Below are 20,254 nucleotides of genomic sequence, written 5' to 3'. Positions count from 1 at the left end.
GCAGTGTTGGGGGAGGGCTGGACACGTGTACATCCTTAGAAAGAGGGGACACAGTGAGAGACATGGCAGGGGGAAGAGGGACAGCGGTGTTTGGGGAGGGCTGGACACGTGTACATCCTTAGAAAGAGGGGTCACAGTGAGAGACATGGCAGGGGGAAGAGGGACAGCGGTGTTGGGGGAGGGCTGGACACGTGTACATCCTTAGAAAGAGGGGACACAGTGAGAGACATGGCAGGGGGAAGAGGGACAGTGGTGTTGGGGGAGGGCTGGACACGTGTACATCCTTAGAAAGAGGGGACAGAGTGAGAGACATGGCAGGGGGAAGAGGGACAGCGGTGTTGGGGGAGGGCTGGACACGTGTACATCCTTAGAAAGAGGGGACACAGTGAGAGACATGGCAGGGGGAAGAGGGACAGCGGTGTTGGGGGAGGGCTGGACACGTGTACATCCTTAGAAAGAGGGGACACAGTGAGAGACATGGCAGCGGTGTTGGGGGAGGGCTGGACACGTGTACATCCTTAGAAAGAGGGGACACAGTGAGAGACATGGCAGGGGGAAGAGGGACAGCGGTGTTGGGGGAGGGCTGGACACGTGTACATCCTTAGAAAGAGGGGACACAGTGAGAGACATGGCAGGGGGAAGAGGGACAGTGGTGTTGGGGGAGGGCTGGACACGTGTACATCCTTAGAAAGAGGGGACAGAGTGAGAGACATGGCAGGGGGAAGAGGGACAGCGGTGTTGGGGGAGGGCTGGACACGTGTACATCCTTAGAAAGAGGGGACACAGTGAGAGACATGGCAGGGGGAAGAGGGACAGCGGTGTTGGGGGAGGGCTGGACACGTGTACATCCTTAGAAAGAGGGGTCACAGTGAGAGACATGGCAGGGGGAAGAGGGACAGCGGTGTTGGGGGAGGGCTGGACACGTGTACATCCTTAGAAAGAGGGGACACAGTGAGAGACATGGCAGGGGGAAGAGGGACAGCGGTGTTGGGGGAGGGCTGGACACGTGTACATCCTTAGAAAGGGGGGACACAGTGAGAGACATGGCAGCGGTGTTGGGGGAGGGCTGGACACGTGTACATACTTAGAAAGAGGGGACACAGTGAGAGACATGGCAGGGGGAAGAGGGACAGCAGTGTTGGGGGAGGGCTGGACACGTGTACATCCTTAGAAAGAGGGGACACAGTGAGAGACATGGCAGGGGGAAGAGGGACAGCGGTGTTGGGGGAGGGCTGGACACGTGTACATCCTTAGAAAGAGGGGACACAGTGAGAGACATGGCAGGGGGAAGAGGGACAGCGGTGTTGGGGGAGGGCTGGACACGTGTACATCCTTAGAAAGGGGGGACACAGTGAGAGACATGGCAGCGGTGTTGGGGGAGGGCTGGACACGTGTACATACTTAGAAAGAGGGGACACAGTGAGAGACATGGCAGGGGGAAGAGGGACAGCGGTGTTGGGGGAGGGCTGGACACGTGTACATCCTTAGAAAGAGGGGACACAGTGAGAGACATGGCAGGGGGAAGAGGGACAGCGGTGTTGGGGGAGGGCTGGACACGTGTACATCCTTAGAAAGAGGGGACACAGTGAGAGACATGGCAGGGGGAAGAGGGACAGCGGAGTCCTGGGAGGGCTGGATATGTGTAGATCCTTAGAAAGAGGGGACACAGTAAGAGAGATGGCGGGGGGGTGGTGAGAAGAACAACAGTGTCGGGGGGAGGGACAGCTGTGTTGGGGGAGGGCTGGTGGAGGAAAGACACGGAGGGAGAGATAAAGATCAGGAGGAAGGGCTGCTTGTGGTCAGTGTTGTTTGTTTTGGATGAAATGAATTCCCAATGTGATATGACAATGTGGGGTATGACTGTATTTCCAAGTGACGTATGACGTTGTGTGTGATATGACTGTGTATTCCCTATGCAGGGTATGACTGTATTTCCAAGTGACGTATGACATTGTATGTGTTATGACTGTGTGTTCCCAATGTGGGGTATGACTGTATTTCCAAGTGACGTATGACATTGTATGTGATATGACTGTGTATTCCCTATGTGGGATATGACTGTATTTCCAATTGACGTATGACATTGTATGTGTTATGACTGTGTGTTCCCCATGTGGGGTATGACTGTATTTCCAATTGACGTATGACATTGTGCGTGATGCAGGACTATATGAACGTTGGGGAGGTGAAGATCCGGTCCAAGGCAGAGCTGTACATAGATCCGGCACTCAACATCGAGTCCAAGGAAACCACCAATGAGAACTATGTAAGTACTCAGGAAATGTTGTCTTGAATTAACATTGCATTTATTAAGTAAAGCTATCATTCTTTATTTTTTTAAGGATTATGTTCATTCAGAGTCAAGGAACAATACCACAATTTTGTCCATAGGCTCCCACTATAGCTATTCTGTATTGTGTCCACAGGATACCACTATAGCTATTCTGTATTGTGTCCACAGGCCACCACTATAGCTATTCTGTATTATGTCCATAGGCTACCACTATAGCTATTCTGTATTGTGTCCATAGGCTACCACTATAGCTATTCTGTATTGTGTCCATAGGCTACCACTATAGCTATCCTGTATTGTGTCCACAGGCTACCACCATAGCTATTCTGTATTGTGTCCATAGGCTTCTACTATAGCTATCCTGTCTTGTGTCCATAGGCTTCTACTATAGCTATTCTGTATTGTGTCCATTGGCTACCACTATAGCTATTCTGTATTGTGTCCACAGGCTACTATTTTAGCTATTCTGTATTGTGTCCTTAGGCTACCACTATAGCCTTCCCGTATTGTGTCCACATGCTACCACCATAGCTATCCTGTATTGTGTCCTTAGGCTACCACTATAGCTATCCTGTATTGTGTCCATAGGCTACCACTATAGCTATTCTGTATTGTGTCCATAGGCTACCACCATAGCTATCCCAGATGTGAAGGAGCAGAAGACGGTTGGCCTGGAGTGGTGGATCATCGTGGTGGCTGTGTTAGCAGGAATCATCCTGTTAGCGGGACTCATTCTGCTGCTGTGGAAGGTAATAACCATATCTCTGATCGCTGAATGTGGCATCACACCCTCCTCCATCCTTCCATCCCTTGGCCCCCTGTCCCTCTCTGACTCCCTCTGCCCTTCATCCATACATCCGCCCCTCCCTCCTTCACTCTGCCCTCCCATCAATTGACCTCCTCCGTGGTCTAGTGGTAAAGCGTCCGCCCCTCCTTCCTTCACTCTGCCTTTCCATCAATGGACCACCTCTGTGGTCTAGTGGTAAAGCGTCCACCCCTCCCTCCTTCACTCTGCCCATACATCAATCGACCGCCTCTGTGGTCTAGTGGTAAAGCGTCCGCCCGGAGAGCGGAAGTTCCAGGGTTCAATCCCCGGCTGTGTCATACCCAAAAATGTTAAAAGATTGTACTTGTAGTTACCCTGTCTGGTACTCGGCATTAAGGGGCTAAAACAAGGACTGGTCTGCTCGGAGTCAGTATACTTGGTCTGAGTGGGGTATTCATGTTAAACAAGGCATGGTATTTCATTGTGATAGCACTATAAAATCGGCATCATTCCAGACTAGTAAAAGGAGCCACACACACAAACACTCACAAACATGCACGTCGCTATGTGAGTGCAATAATCTTGGACACAACGTTAGACCCCATTTCATCTCACCTCACCTTCTGTCCCCTTTCCTCCCTCCATCCAACCTTCCCTCCCACCCTCCATCCATCCTTCCCTCCCACCCTCAATCCATCCTTCCCTCCCTCCCACCCTTCATCCCTCCCTCCCTCCCTCCCTCCCTCCCTCCCACCCTCCCTCCCTCCATCCTTCCCTCCTTCCCTCCCTCCCTCCTTCCCACCCTCCATCCATCCCTCCATCCATCCCTCCCTCCCTCCATCCTTCCATCCTTCCCCCCTCCCTCCCACCCTCCATCCATCCTCACACACTGCCTCGTCGTGTGTTCCCCCTTCCCTGCCCTGTAACTCACACACTGCCTCGTGTGTTCCACCCTCCCTGCCCTGTAACTCACACACTGCCTCGTGTGTTCCCCCTTCCCTGCCCTGTAACTCACACACTGCCTCGTGTTCCCCCCTCCCTGCCCTGTAACTCACACACTGCCTCGTGTTCCCCCCTCCCTGCCCTGTAACTCACACACTGCCTCGTCGTGTGTTCCACCCTCCCTGCCCTGTAACTCACACACTGCCTCATGTTCCCCCCTCCCTGCCCTGTAACTCACACACTGCCTCGTCGTGTGTTCCACCCTCCCTGCCCTGTAACTCACACACTGCCACGTGTGTTCCCCCCTCCCTGCCCTGTAACTCACACACTGCCTCGTCGTGTGTTCCCCCCTCCCTGCCCTGTAACTCACACACTGCCTCGTCGTGTGTTCCACCCTCCCTGCCCTGTGACTCACACACTGCCTCGTCGTGTGTTCCCCCTACCCTGCCCTGTAACTCACAAACTGCCTCGTCGTGTGTTCCCCCCTCCCTGCCCTGTAACTCACACACTGCCTCGTGTGTTCCACCCTCCCTGCCCTGTAACTCACACACTGCCTCGTCGTGTGTTCCACCCTCCCTGCCCTGTAACTCACACACTGCCTCGTCGTGTGTTCCACCCTCCCTGCCCTGTAACTCACACACTGCCTCGTCGTGTGTTCCACCCTCCATGCCCTGTAACTCACACACTGCCTCGTCGTGTGTTCCCCCCTCCCTGCCCTGTAACTCACACACTGCCTCGTGTGTTCCACCCTCCATGCCCTGTAACTCACACACTGCCTCGTGTGTTCCCCCCTCCCTGCCCTGTAACTCACACACTGCCTCGTCGTGTGTTCCACCCTCCCTGCCCTGTAACTCACACACTGCCTCGTCGTGTGTTCCACCCTCCATGCCCTGTAACTCACACACTGCCTCGTGTGTTCCCCCTCCCTGCTCTGTAACTCACACACTGCCTCGTGTGTTCCTCCCTCCCTGCCCTGTAACTCACACACTGCCTCGTGTGTTCCCCCCTCCCTACCCTGTGACTCACACACTGCCTCGTCGTGTGTTCCACCCTCCCTGCCCTGTAACACACACACTGCCTCGTCGTGTGTTCCACCCTCCCTGCCCTGTGACTCACACACTGCCTCGTGTGTTCCAGCTGGGGTTCTTCAAGAGGAAGAAGCCGGAGGACATGGTGACCTACCAGGGAGAGGTGAAGAAACAGAAGGACATGGACGAGGAAGAACAGTGATTGACACAACGCCTGGACCAGGAAGACGAGCCGTGATGAAGGAACAGACTAGGGATGTAACGATTCACTGAACATTTCGTGTATGGCGATACTCGGTGGAATGCTGTGAATATTGTATCAGTTGATCACCTATTGCTACAAAACAACACAAGTCCATAAGGGGGACATGTTAGATGGTATGAATATCCATCGTAAAATATCAGTTTCTGTTAACATGAACAAGAGGTCTCAAGCAAGTCTTTAATGAATTGACTCAGATCTACTGAATGTAAAATTATTTGGGCTTCTATTAGTTACCTTTAATGATGAAAATGTTTCCTTAAACAGGTAAATGTGGAGTTTTCTTGTATGAACTCTCTCCATCGAAGTGTTAGGGTGTGAATGGTATGGCTACAGAGTGTATCGTTACAGTTCTAGTAAGTGTGTTACAGTATTACCAGAACCACCAGCCCTCGTCACGGTGGAGTACATACAGCTTCAGCTGTACTTGGCACTTGTTATGAAACCTGGGTGCTCACCAACAATTTCATCGCAGTTGTTGGGATTCCTTGAGTATGGATTTTTCCTTGGTCATGAATTTGGGCTTGGGGTTTCAAGGGGCTCAGTTTCCTTGGGCACAGATGTGAGTTTAGGGTTTCAAGGGGCTCAGTTTCCTTGAGCACAGATGTGCGTTTAGGGTTTCAAGGGGCTCAATTTCCTTGGGCACAGATGTGGATCTAGGGTTTCAAGGGGCTCAGTTTCCTTGGGCACAGATGTGGGTCTAGGGTTTCAAGGGGCTCAGTTTGCTTGGGCACAGATGTGGGTCTAGGGTTTCAAGGGGCTCAGTTTCCTTGGGCACAGATGTGAGTTTAGGGTTTCAAGGGGCTCAGTTTCCTTGGGCACAGATGTGAGTTTAGGGTTTCAAGGGGCTCAGTTTCCTTGGGCACAGATGTGGGTCTAGGGTTTCAAGGGGCTCAGTTTCCTTGGGCACGGATGTGAGTCTAGGGTTTCAAGGGGCTCAGTTTCCTTGGGCACGGATGTGAGTCTAGGGTTTCAAGGGGCTCAATTTCCTTGGGCACGGATGTGGGTCTAGGGTTTCAAGGGGCCAGTCAGTGACCCCATGTAGTGCTTGACATTGAGATCTATTGACGAGTAATGTGTATGGATTCTGTGTGGGATATGAAAGTGCTTGAAATGTCTTTTGGAATGTGGACTTATTTACTTGTTTAGTTTACCGGAGTAGCCTTGATTCCTGAGCTGCAAGGCTTGGGTCAGCCATGTTGGAATGGATCAGCCTCTCTTTGAATGGAACAGCCTCTCTTTGATATCAACTGTACATGGACCATTATTGTTTGTTGACAATAAAATTAGAAGATGCATTTTGATATAGTGATAAGGCATTTTTACACATCTGATGTGGGGGGTTTTACCCTACTTTTTGCAGCAAGATTTGACCCCAGTACAAAAGAAGAAGTTACTTACATCAAGTCAGAAAAATAATTTTTTAAGAACACCAAAACATCCCCAAGCAATTTAAATGTTCCACCGAGAGACAATATTTGTGATTAATGAAGTTTTGAATCAGATCAGTTGGATCAAATTGGTTTCCTAGAGAAACTACATTCTTGAATACTAACTATGTACATGCAATTTGTTCACTCTTCATGACTGTGCCTTTGTGTAGTCTTTCAATATCTGTATGGTTCCTGTAGGTTAACCAGTAGAGCAGTATTTATGCATTTAACTGTGTAAGAATTAGCACACATTGCTCTGAAGAATGCAAAGATCAGTTCCTAGTAAATGATTCTATGTATATTCTGCTTAAAAGCATTTGTGCTGCTTGAATGCATATTTTTTGTAAGTGATTATAAATATGCCATATTTGACATATTAAGCTACAAGCTATGTAAAATGTTGCCAAGGCTTCTTAAGAAATGAGACAGTATTGGTTTAATGGTAGCTCTCTTGGTTGTCCAATGGCGCCATTCATAATGAGGGTCTGTGACTAAGAGACTCCGGGGGGAGGGGGTACAGTGTGTATCTGAAATCTGTTCTTTGGTCAAAGGAGTTCCATGCCAAACTTGTCCAAAGTAGGGCAGTAATAAAGTAATTAATTTTGTTTTAAAAAACGTTGGAGCCTTTTATTTTATCAGGGCACTTAATGTATTCAATAGAGTGCTGTCATCTTCAGCGTTAGCTTATAGCTCAAGCAGGGTACTAGGGATTTGGAAAACCTTTATGCTGTGTCATGTAATGAGGAATATCAATGTTGGTGATTAAGGGAACAAGAATAATCAAATATATGCTCAGCAACTTTATAAAAATGTTTAATAACTATGTTTTAACGACTTTGGATTTTGTGGGGATATTTTACGTCTTGTTGATTTTTTGCCGAAACAGTTCAGAGAATTGTATGGGTTGATGGATAATGATAATGTATTGATCTGTGAAGTTGAACAGGAGGAAGGGACTGACCACCTCATCCCATGTTGAGGGTTAGTTTATAGAACTAGGGGCTTGGTACAGCAGTTTGTACTATGATATTATTTTGAATGATGCATATATGCTTATGGTGTGCATTGAAGTGTTTTATAATACCGGATGTAGATATTTGTTACTTTTTATATTTATGAGCGTACTTGTATTACATGGTGATGTTAGTGTGGAATGATGCGTGAACATGTCAGCCAGTGTGTCACACTTCAGTTGAAAACTTTAGAATATATTTCAATTTGTAAATACTGTTTTCGTTTAATGTTTATGTATTAATCATTTGGAGTTCAAAAGTTCAAAGTTCAAAAAAAGATTCAAGGAAATGATTTAGTGGAATTTAGTATGTTTAGATGTTAAATGATACATGGTGATAAGAATGTAAGATGAGAATGTGAAATGTGGCAAAATGTGGCAAAATGTATCCTGCTTACAATGGGTAATCTGGTTGGAAGTCTGACAGGTTGACATGCAGTGTGGCTTGGACGCAGCAGTTCAAGCAGAACCTGTTGCTGTGGCCAAAATTACATATTGAGATGATTTGCAATAATCAGTGATGTACCGTAAATGTGGGCTGAAGTTAGCAATATGGCATCTTTCACCCTGGGCATTATTTCTGTTGCTGTCTTGCTGTACATAGCCTTGCAATCTTGCTTGTTCATTTAAAGGAGGACTTGTCGTGGCAGCTACCATGGGGTGTCTGTCTACTGGAACATTATGAGGGTGGTCTGGTGGTTAAAACGAGTCTTGGCTTTCCCCCTATGATGTAAGTGGCACAAACTCCTAGGGGCACGGGTGGCCAAGTTGTCTAAGGCGCCACGATTCGCTGTGCAGAGTTGCGTCCCTTGGGCACGCCAGAAACCTATGATTGTGGGTTTCAATTCCGGTTTGCCACGATTATGTTTCTAGGTTTGTCAGCACCATACCCGTGCTCGTGGGTTTCACCGAAGTGGTAAACATCTGAGACCTGCATCACTTCGGGTTTTCCTTCCACATTAAGCTGACATGCCGTGATAAAACTGCAAACTGTTAAAAGGGGCGTTAAACCCGTCACTCACTCACTCAATCATAAACACCCTACTCTCCCACTCAGGGAAACAAGAAAGCAGTCTGCAGGTTGTGTTTATACCACAGTTGAATTCAACATTGTCTTGTTAACGAACACCTTACCTCTGATTCATATCATATTCATTAATAAGTTGAATTTTCTAATGCTGACTGCACTAGCTATCACAGGTCCTCCTTTAAATGTATTTTAAAGCCTGTATGTTGATGTAAGTTAATGGTGACTGACCCTACCATGCACTGAACAAGTCCTTCTTTCAATCTCTGCCATCTTATCTGAGTGTTTAGCTGACAGAACAAATGTATATAAGACTTCATGGTGTCCTCCCATCATTCCTTTGTAACCATGGTAACCAGACATAGATGTGTTGGCGTTGTAGTTGGAAATCTTTCACATCATTGCTCATAGATGCATTGCAGGACTCGGTACCAGATTAACCCAGGCCTCGAGCATTCATAAAACTTAATTATCTTTTCAATTTTTCTTTATTTGATCATCCAAACCATGAACAACTCCCAGGTCAGGCAATGCACTTGTTCACCCTGTTTGACGTATTTAGCACCATGATGAGCAAATACCCATAGAGTATTCTCCCTTCTCACAAGAACTTATCCCCTCCAAGTGACAAAAACAGTCTTTCTGACATTACTTAAAGGATTCGGTGGAAGATTATGATTATTTTACCAAATTCTGGAGTGGAATTTCAAAAATGACACATTTTTCTTTATGTTGATATTTCCTACTTGAAACTGATGTTATTTCTGTTGCTTTTGCATTGTGGCTCTTTAGCAGTAGCCCAGGTGCTAAATACGACAACTACAGTAATTGTGTCTGAGCCTGACTGTCAGAAGACTATTCCAGAAAGGCTGACGTCATCCCTTAAGATTCTACGAACTAGATCACAGGTTGAATTTCTTGGATGTATCATGTACTGTTATGTCACCAAATGTTCCCAGCCACTGCAAGTTCAGATTGACATGGAAAGGAGTGATGAATTTATGTGAAAGTGAATGGATTGAAAATAATGATTTATTATGAAGCAATACATCAGCCATGACCATCCATGGATTTCTTTTGGGGTGGTTGAGAGTAGGTACCACAGAAGTGTACCGTGGTACATCCCACAGAAGTGTACCGTGGCACTTCCCACATCTTGTACCTTTGAGGTTATTGAAAGCTGTACTTGCAGCAACCTGTGAACCTGGGTAGGACTCCATGTTTTAACGGGTCTGAACTCGGCAGAATCAATGGTTGGCAGTGAGGTAGCCTAATGGGTATGGTCTTGGCTCGTCACACTCTAGACCTGGTTCCATTCCCCCACATGGGTGCTGTTTGTGATGCCCAGGTTTGGTGTCATTGCTGTGGTAGTACTGGAAGATTGTTAATATTTGGGTAAAATCTCACTCACTTGCCCATTGGTGTGAAGGTTTGCCATGTTGATTGTCTTGGTTTGAATCCCAACATGGTGTAAATATTAGCTAAAAACAGTTCCCCCACCTGTCACAGGATATATCAAGGTACATGATGGTATCGTGCCACACCTCGAGTACTATGCCATACCTTGGGTACCTAATGGTACATGACAGTATCGTGCCACACCTGGGTACTGTGCCACACCTCGAGTACTATGCCATATCTTGGGTACTTGGTGGTACATGACAGTATCGTGCCACACCTGGGTACTGTGCCACACCTCGAGTACTATGCCATACCTCGGGTACTTGACGGTACATGACAGTATCGTCCCACACCTGGGTACTTGACGGTACATGACAGTGGTACCTGCATCAACAGTTACATCTCAGAAGTGACAGCATCATCAGGTATACATGTCACTACCTCCACAACATCATTTGTAGGATTTGGACATAGAGATGTTTTTACCATGTAGCACCTGTTGTGATGTAGACATCTTGTGCTCTTTGCATGCTCATGTTAACATGATATACCTGTAATTGTCATATACTTACCTGTCGCCTCTATCTAAATCTATATATACCTATTACATGTACCAGTGTTTAGGCTGGACATTGCATGTGTTTTTCATAGTCTTTTCAGTGTCATCAAAATCAGTAAAAATTCATTCTTAATGAAAATAATAATTGCATGCTTTTTTTGATAAGTGTGATATTATAAATGATTTTACACCAACAGAACATTATAATGAGCCATAAAAACATCACTGCAGCTATAATTAGTAGCAAGACAAGTAGTATGTAGTAGCGTGTGTGTATGAGACATATTCCATGATTCTGTGTTATACCGCACCTGCACTGTAAATATCTCCCACTGTGTGTAGATCTGAGTGTCCCATCCATTCCTCAACGTGCTAGACGGAGGTGCTAGACGTAGGTGCGCGTGGCGTCCATGGAGCTGATTCCTTGCATTCCTGTTGTTTATTTATTATGAGTTTCCCAATGTAGAGGACCCCTTGTAACATGTGGGCAGAGCAGGATGAGGGAGCCAGAATTGTCCATTTTGTTGAATTTTAAGATAAAAATTTGCCTTCCTGTTGATATGATACCAGAAAGCAATGTTTCTTCATGAACTTGTATCTTTTCTAGGAGATCCTACAGTTACAATATTTATTGTGATAGCCCTATAGTTCATGTGTTTGATCACAACAAGGGTCTGGTTTTATTTCCAATGAAAAACTTAACTTAACTCATTGATTCGTGTGAAGCAGTGAAAGTCATCTCCCCATCCTGATGCCCATTTGTGCAGGGTCACCTCATTATAGTGCGGGTGTTTGGGGTGCTGTATATAGAGGATTCAGACAGAGGCGGGAGAGGTAGGGAGCAGCTGTGGCCTCTGTTCCCTGGCTTTAATACACTGCAGGAGCAGTAGCAGTCTTGTAGACACGATGTCCTCGTGTAATACTTACAGCGGCCCTATTGAATGGAGCAGTAGCAGTCTTGTAGACACGATGTCCTCGTGTAATACTTACAGCAGCCCTATTGAAGGGGAGCAGTAGCAGTCTTGTAGACACGATGTCCTCATGTAATACTTACAGCAGCCCTATTGAAGGGGAGCAGTAGCAGTCTTGTAGACACGATGTCCTTGTGTAATACTTACAGCAGCCCTATTGAAGGGGAGCAGTAACAGTCTTGTAGACACGATGTCCTCATGTAATACTTACAGCAGCCCTATAGAAGGGAGCTGTGGCATTGGATTTAGCTCTTCTGGTGGATGCGATGTCCTCTTGTAATACTTACTTCAGCTCTGTAGGAAGGGAGCTTTGGCATTGGATTTAGCTCTTCTGGTGGATGCGATGTCCTCTTGTAAAACTTACTTCAGCTCTGTAGGAAGGGAGCTTTGGCATTGGATTTAGCTCTTCTGGTGGACACGATGTCCTCTTGTAATACTCCTTCAGCTCTGTAGGAAGGGAGCTTTGGCATTGGATTTAGCTCTTCTGGTGGACGCGATGTCCTCTTGTAATACCAACAGCAGCCCTAAGAAGAGGATCAGTAGTATTAAATGTAGCCCTTCTGGTCAAGGTGGACATGATGTCCTGTTGTCAATCTTCCGTGCATTTTCTACAGTGCATCAAGTCTGGCCATGTTACTGAACCGCAGAATGTAGTCCTTCCACAGTTACAGAAGGATTTGACCTGTGATGTTGACATTCTCCTGTTAGTCAGGTTTGGCTTGTTCGGACTTGATTGTTTACAGACGCCATGATGTAGCTGGAGTATTGCTGACTCAGCGCAACACATTCATTCATTTATTCTGGCATATTTGAAACAATTCATTTACTATTGTGATCTCACTCAATGACATACAGTTCAACCCTGCTCAAGATGCTGTTGTGGCGTTTTCATCCCGTGGGTTGCAGATCACGGAGTTCTTGTGGGCTGTGTAGGAGCTCCTTTGGTTTAGGAGTCTTGGTGCTTGTGTGCTGCAGTAACCATGACAAGCCCAAAAGTGCAGGTCTCGGTCCAACTATAGTCTGCAGATCTGAATTTTGGGGCCTTTTCATGAGCACAACGACGACGATGGTGCTTCCAGAGGCCTCAGCTGCATCTCTCCTGCCAATGTCTTGACCTTGACCTTGACCTTATTTGTATTTTGTATTCTTGTGCTGCCTTTCACGAGTGGCTCGCTTGAGATATGCTCTCCACATGTACAGCTTAGCATAGTATCCGTGTCTAGTTAGCTTGTAGTGACCTTGACCTCAGACTGCTCAGTTCAACAGTTTCAGAAATTCTCGCACCAAAATGTACCAAGGCATTTACCAACTTACTGCATTGCCAGTGATAGGGGCCTTTCTTTTAGCCTTACCAGCCCTTAATGAGCATACAGAAATCCTGTCATGGGCAGTTTGAGGTCAAGGTTTTAGTTCAGTGTGTTTCTGAGCCCGGCTGATAGTTTTGCAAACTTTGCACATCATTCTTAATCGTGGTATGAAACCTGTACATATGTATCCTTTGTAGACATCATCTATTTGTGAATTTCAGAAGTGAGAATGATGGGAACATGAAACGACTAAGGATCCAACCATTTTATATTTAGGGGGGTGGTGGGTGTGTGGACATTTTGATTACGAGACAGAAAGAAGAGCCAAAACATTTTTACACCTTTTTTTTCAGAAATGAAGTATGTTCAGAAAACTTCTTTTTTTTTAAACTTAGCCAAATTATTTTTTGCCAGTATTCCTTGTGACTAATCATTTTTTTAGAAACTACACCGCCCCCCCTCCAGAGTATACAGTAGTTGGTTCCAGAGTGGAGAACAGAGTTACAGTTGGAGTTACTCCATTAACTGGTCCTCATGTCAGATAATCAAAATAATTACTTTTGTCATTTTACTGATTATGTATTCGTATTAATTCGTAGTGTCATGTGTAATCTAGAGCCTTGTAACGTTTGAAGATGTCGAATCAAGAAGGAGAATGTGGACCTGTGACTGATCTCCTCTGTATCAGACTGAGTCAGTATAACCCCAGCACACCTGGGGGATCTCCCAGCCACACTTAGCACTGACTCAGCAGTTAACTGTTAACTTGGTGATTGTGCTTGTGGAATGTTCAAATCTTGTCCTTATCGAATATCGTTCTAAGCCTTTTGCAAAACATCCTTTATAGATACTCTTTCGAAATATAACTTGTATATTTTGTTTTTAACAATTCTCTAAATTAACTTCTCAAATTTTATCTCATCTCTATATGGTCTTTATGATGTTAAATTTTTACTCTCCCCCTAAAACCCTGAATTTTATTATTGAAAAAGAAGTATGTGTTTTGGTTTTAGAATGGTCACAGCTTGTCCTTGAGCTCATTCACGAACCCGTCAGTTTGTGTACATGGTTGTGAGATGTATTTTGTTTTACTTAGAGTTGTGTCCCTTTGCTAGTGTGTACATTTTTTTCTGGCCGTGCGGCCGCTTGCCTCGTCTGTATAGCTCTACAACTAACTGTGTGACACAAACAAATTATCGACCAAGTCTTTGACAGGTGACATCTGCTCCACTGATGTTGTCCACACTGTTACAAACTGGGGGTCTGTTGAAATCGCAGCTTCCTTTATTTCAGCCAGACCAATTTTGGGTGAAATCGATCAATATGTTAGCGTTGTCAGGATATTTTTTTTTTTAAACTCATCATGTTTCATTATTTATTTATTTCAAAATCAGGGAAAAATCAGTTTAGGGGAGCTGGGCACCGTTCCACAAAGTGATCTTAGCGCTATGACTATCGTAAGTCAGTGTTAAAGTATTGGAGTTCGATCACCTTATGGCGATGATGGCTTTGTGGAACGGGGCCCTGGTCTATTAATGAACTGATCTGATCTTGTTAATATAAAAACAGCAAGTCCTGACAGTGGAGACTTTATTGGTAGTAGTGTACAAACTGACCCTACAAATGATGGAGTTTTCTTCAAGTAACATATCTGGGCCAGTCACAAAAAGAACAAAATCAGTTCATGGCAGTTAGTGACTAGAATTAGGAAGTCATCTATTTGAATTGTTTTTAGATTATCCGTTTCACATATTGTACTTTATCCACCAGTGGAAGTGTATACTATAGTTGAGAGTTACAGTATTTCATTCTGGTGTCAGCTGTGTTGTAGACCACTCCCATATCTCTACTAACAAGTGTGTAGAATGCGTTACGCTGAGGATGTTAATCAACATATTCCTCTTCCAGAAATGTTTTTTCATAGTTACTATTTATAGATCTGTGGATATCCGTCGATTGTCAGAAGCATTCCATCAACATAACACGAGATAACTAATGTATCATCCTCATTAATCAAGACTATTTATCTCGAGGCCAAACCAAAATACTGTACACAGACCAATCAAATTGAAAGGTGACCAACCGGTCAAGTTCTCGGCTATTGATTGGCTGCTTAGTTTGGAGATGAATGTTTTTTTATTATATGAGGATGTTGGTATTTTATCATGTGTAATATTTGTATGAATATACTTATAGGTTTTTAGTTTCTTGCGTTGACTGTTTCATGTGTTTCTTCAAGTCCGAGGTTTGCTGGCGTGAACATTTCCTTGATGTAAGTTGTCTGTAGGAGGACCCTATGAGTACACCACTGTAGCAATACAACGTCAATTTGAATATCTTATTATTTCTTGCAAGTATATGTATCATAGAAAGCTCTCATACATGTTTATGAACTTAATTCTATCTTTTAAAATTAGATTGATGACGATCCTGACAGGGCGTCCTTGTTTCTGTATGCTTACGTACTTGCTGGCATTTATGAACCATGTATGCATTTGTCAATAAATCTTATTTTTATACAAACTTGGTTCTGTGTTGAATCTTTTCTACCTGTGCTAGAGCTGTGAGATGTCCTGGGTTGAATCTGTTCTACCTGCCAGGGCTGTGAGATGTCCTGGGTTGAATCTGTTCTACCTATGCTAGGGCTGAGATGTCCTGGGTTGAATCTGTTCTACCTGCGCTAGGGCTGTGAGATGTCCTGTGTTGAATCTGTTCTACCTGTGCTAGGGCTGTGAGATGTCCTGGGTTGAATCTGTTCTACCTGTGCTAGGGCTGTGAGATGTCCTGGGTTGAATCTGTTCTACCTGTGCTAGGGCTGTGAGATGTCCTGGGTTGAATCTGTTCTACCTGCCAGGGCTGTGAGATGTCCTGGGTTGAATCTGTTCTACCTGTGCTAGGGCTGTATATAAACATGGGAGTATATCTGTGGAGCCTATATTTGGAGCTGTGGCTCATGGACTATTTTGGGAGTATATCTGTGGAGCCTATATTTGGAGCTATGGCTAATGGATTATTTTTGGAGTATATCTGTGGAGCCTATATTTGGAACTGTGGCTAATGGATTATTTTTGGAGTATATCTGTGGAGCCTATATGTGGAGCTGTGGCAGAGGCAGTGAATGCCCGGTCCGGAGCGACTCCTGGCACAGCTCCACTATCTGGCAGATGGTGATGACACTCTCGGCTGTCATGTCACACTCGCTCTCACCTGCAACACACAGACTTGGGTCAGACAAAAATAGTTTCTGTCGGGACAAAAGATGAGAATACACAAAGTGACTTTGAATGCAGGTACTTTGTTTCTTACAGGGGAAAAAAGTAACTGCGCTGCATAAAAAGTTGAGTAAAGTTGCAGCAGGATAACGCTTCTCACACGTTGTACATGTAACAGACTTTCTAAGGCAGCATACCATTGCTGTACTCCCTTGAAGTATCTTGGATGAGGCAGAACGATGACCAGAACCAGCCGTTCATGCTTGCTGAGTTGGGCTAATCTATGGTTGACATTTGGAACAACATCTCCCAGGTTGTTTCCAATCATCAGTGTCTTCAATGCGCCGCCGCTGCCTGGCTTGTATCAGCGCAAATGGTGGTCACACCAGACACTGATATTGTTAATTGAGTTGTTACACATCCCTCCTTTGGAGCGTGTCGCTCTATCTCCTGTTACCAGGTATGAGTTTGTGAAAATGAATTTATGCTGGAAGGCTAGACGAAACCGACAGCTTTACAGTGGAAACCGTTCCATAGCTAAATTAGTCAAACCAACATCACGATAGGTTGAAATTGTATATATTAGATCTGTGTCATTGCATTGATAATAAATTATATGTATATAAGTTATGAAAGAGGCACTTGAGTTTATTCTTTTATTCACACATGAACATTCAACAATAGATATGAGGTGGGCGTGGCCAAATGCAAATGTCCACTTGGCAAAAAATATTTCCGGATCCCTAGACAGATGAATGACCAAATATAATGTTGTTAGTTTCAATAGCATAACATTTACACCACTTTATATGAATTATATGTATATAAATTATATGTATATATGTTATGAAAGAGGCACTTGAGTTTATTCTTTTATTCACACATGAACATTCAACAATAGATATGAGGTGGGCGTGGCCAAATGCAAATGTCCACTTGGCAAAAAAATATTTCCGGATCCCTAGACAGATGAATGACCAAATATAATGTTGTTAGTTTCAATAGCATAACATTTACACCACTTTATATGAAGCACAGTTACTTTTTCCATGGGTATATTATGATCTGAGCTGCTGTATGTAGTGAGGTGGGATGTGTTGGGCAACGATGAAATACTAGTAATAAAAGTATATAAGGAATTATATTTACACAACCCCTCTCCGACCCCTCTCCAGAGTATACAGTAGTTGGTTCCAGAGTGGAGAACAGAGTTACAGTTGGAGTTACTCCATTAACTGGTCCTCATGTCAGATAATCAAAATAATTACTTTTGTCATTTTACTGATTATGTATTCGTATTAATTCGTAGTGTCATGTGTAATCTAGAGCCTTGTAACGTTTGAAGATGTCAAATCAAGAAGGAGAATGTGGACCTGTGACTGATCTCCTCTGTATCAGACTGAGTCAGTATAACCCCAGCACACCCGGGGGATCTCCCAGCCACACTGAGCACTGACTCAGCAGTTAACTGTTAACTTGGTGATTGTGCTTGTGGAATGTTCCGTTTCAAATCCTGTCCATATCGAATATCGTTCTAAACCTTTTGCAAAACATCCTTTATAGATACTCTTTCAAAATATAACTTGTATATTTTGTTTTTAACAATTCTCTAAATTAACTTCTCAAATTTTATCCCATCTCTATATGGTCTTTATGATGTTAAATTTTTACTCTCCCCCTAAAACCCTGAATTTTATTGTTGAAAAAGAAGTATGTGTTTTGGTTTTAGAATGGTCACAGCTTGTCCTTGAGCTCATTCACGAACCCGTCAGTTTGTGTACATGGTTGTGAGATGTATTTTGTTTTACTTAGAGTTGTGTCCCTTTGCTAGTGTGTACATTTTTTTCTGGCCGTGCGGCCGCTTGCCTCGTCTGTATAGCTCTACAACTAACTGTGTGACACAAACAAATTATCGACCAAGTCTTTGACAGGTGACATCTGCTCCACTGATGTTGTCCTCACTGTTACAAACTGGGGGTCTGTTGAAATCGCAGCTTCCTTTATTTCAGCCAGACCAATTTTGGGTGAAATCGATCAATATGTTAGCGTTGTCAGGATATTTTTTTTTTTAAACTCATCATGTTTCATTATTTATTTATTTATTTCAAAATCAGGGAAAAATCAGTTTAGGGGAGCTGGGCACCGTTCCACAAAGTGATCTTAGCGCTATGACTATCGTAAGTCAGTGTTAAAGTATTGGAGTTCGATCACCTTATGGCGATGATGGCTTTGTGGAACGGGGCCCTGGTCTATTAATGAACTGATCTGATCTTGTTAATATAAAAACAGCAAGTCCTGACAGTGGAGACTTTATTGGTAGTATTGTACAAACTGACCCTACAAATGATGGAGTTTTCTTCAAGTAACATATCTGGGCCAGTCACAAAAAGAACAAAATCAGTTCATGGCAGTTAGTGACTAGAATTAGGAAGTCATCTATTTGAATTGTTTTTAGATTATCCGTTTCACATATTGTACTTTATCCACCAGTGGAAGTGTATACTATAGTTGAGACTTACAGTATTTCATTCTGGTGTCAGCTGTGTTGTAGACCACTCCCATATCTCTACTAACAAGTGTGTAGAATGCGTTACGCTGAGGATGTTAATCAACATATTCCTCTTCCAGAAATGTTTTTTCATAGTTACTATTTATAGATCTGTGGATATCCGTCGATTGTCAGAAGCATTCCATCAACATAACACGAGATAACTAATGTATCATCCTCGTTAATCAAGACTATTTATCTCGAGGCCAAACCAAAATACTGTACACAGACCAATCAAATTGAAAGGTGACCAACCGGTCAAGTTCTCGGCTATTGATTGGCTGCTTAGTTTGGAGATGAATGTTTTTTTATTATATGAGGATGTTGGTATTTTATCATGTGTAATATTTGTATGAATATACTTATAGGTTTTTAGTTTCTTGCGTTGACTGTTTCATGTGTTTCTTCAAGTCCGAGGTTTGCTGGCGTGAACATTTCCTTGATGTAAGTTGTCTGTAGGAGGACCCTATGAGTACACCACTGTAGCAATACAACGTCAATTTGAATATCTTATTATTTCTTGCAAGTATATGTATCATAGAAAGCTCTCATACATGTTTATGAACTTAATTCTATCTTTTAAAATTAGATTGATGACGATCCTGACAGGGCGTCCTTGTTTCTGTATGCTTACGTACTTGCTGGCATTTATGAACCATGTATGCATTTGTCAATAAATCTTATTTTTATACAAACTTGGTTCTGTGTTGAATCTTTTCTACCTGTGCTAGAGCTGTGAGATGTCCTGGGTTGAATCTGTTCTACCTATGCTAGGGCTGAGATGTCCTGGGTTGAATCTGTTCTACCTGCGCTAGGGCTGTGAGATGTCCTGTGTTGAATCTGTTCTACCTGTGCTAGGGCTGAGATGTCCTGGGTTGAATCTGTTCTACCTGTGCTAGGGCCATGAGATGTCCTGGGTTGAATCTGTTCTACCTGTGCTAGGGCTGTGAGATGTCCTGGGTTGAATCTGTTCTACCTGTGCTAGGGCTGTGAGATGTCCTGGGTTGAATCTGTTCTACCTGTGCCAGGTATTAATGTGCCATGTAATCTGTACATGTTTGACACATCCCGTGAAAGAGAGACGTTATAACGTTATAACAAATGATGTTAACATTTTATTGAACATATCTCCATCAGAAAGTGAACAGAACATTTGACATGACAAAATGAATATATATTTATGATATGCTATCAAGCTTATATCATATATGAAGTGGATCTGTTCTTTTATTGAGTTTACTGCAAGGAACTCGACGGTGTTTGTTTCCCATAGTACACTTGGACCGAGCAACACTGTAACAGAAGTGAGTGAGTATGGTTTTACGCCGCTTTTAGCAATATCACGGCGGGGGACACCAGAAATGGGCTTCATACATTGTACCCATGTCGGGAATCGAACCCGGGTCTTCGGCATGACGAGCGAACGCTTTAACCACTAGGCTACCCGACCGCCCCTGTAACAGAAGTAATAGTGTAACGAGGAAGGTGCAGAT

General features: G+C 44.1%; 1 protein-coding gene across 2 annotated transcripts in view; it reads left to right on the top strand.

Moving 5' to 3' along the window:
• The window catches only part of LOC124151149 (integrin alpha-PS1-like), a 93,102-nt gene extending 73,646 nt beyond the window's left edge, over window positions 1-19,456 (top strand). For both annotated transcript variants that reach the window (XM_046523496.2, XM_046523495.2), the window contains 3 exons: window positions 2,165-2,266; window positions 2,917-3,042; window positions 5,139-19,456. In XM_046523496.2, coding sequence (XP_046379452.2) covers window positions 2,165-2,266; window positions 2,917-3,042; window positions 5,139-5,231 — 321 coding nt within the window. In that variant the 3' untranslated portion in view covers window positions 5,232-19,456. The remainder of the gene's footprint in view (window positions 1-2,164; window positions 2,267-2,916; window positions 3,043-5,138) is intronic.
• Window positions 19,457-20,254: the final 798 nt, after the last annotated feature.

Source organism: Haliotis rufescens, unplaced genomic scaffold (assembly GCF_023055435.1).
Source record: "Haliotis rufescens isolate VD_foot unplaced genomic scaffold, xgHalRufe1.0.p SCAF_43, whole genome shotgun sequence".
Lineage (NCBI taxonomy): Eukaryota > Metazoa > Mollusca > Gastropoda > Lepetellida > Haliotidae > Haliotis > Haliotis rufescens.
This window is presented reverse-complemented; position numbering and strand designations above follow the sequence as displayed.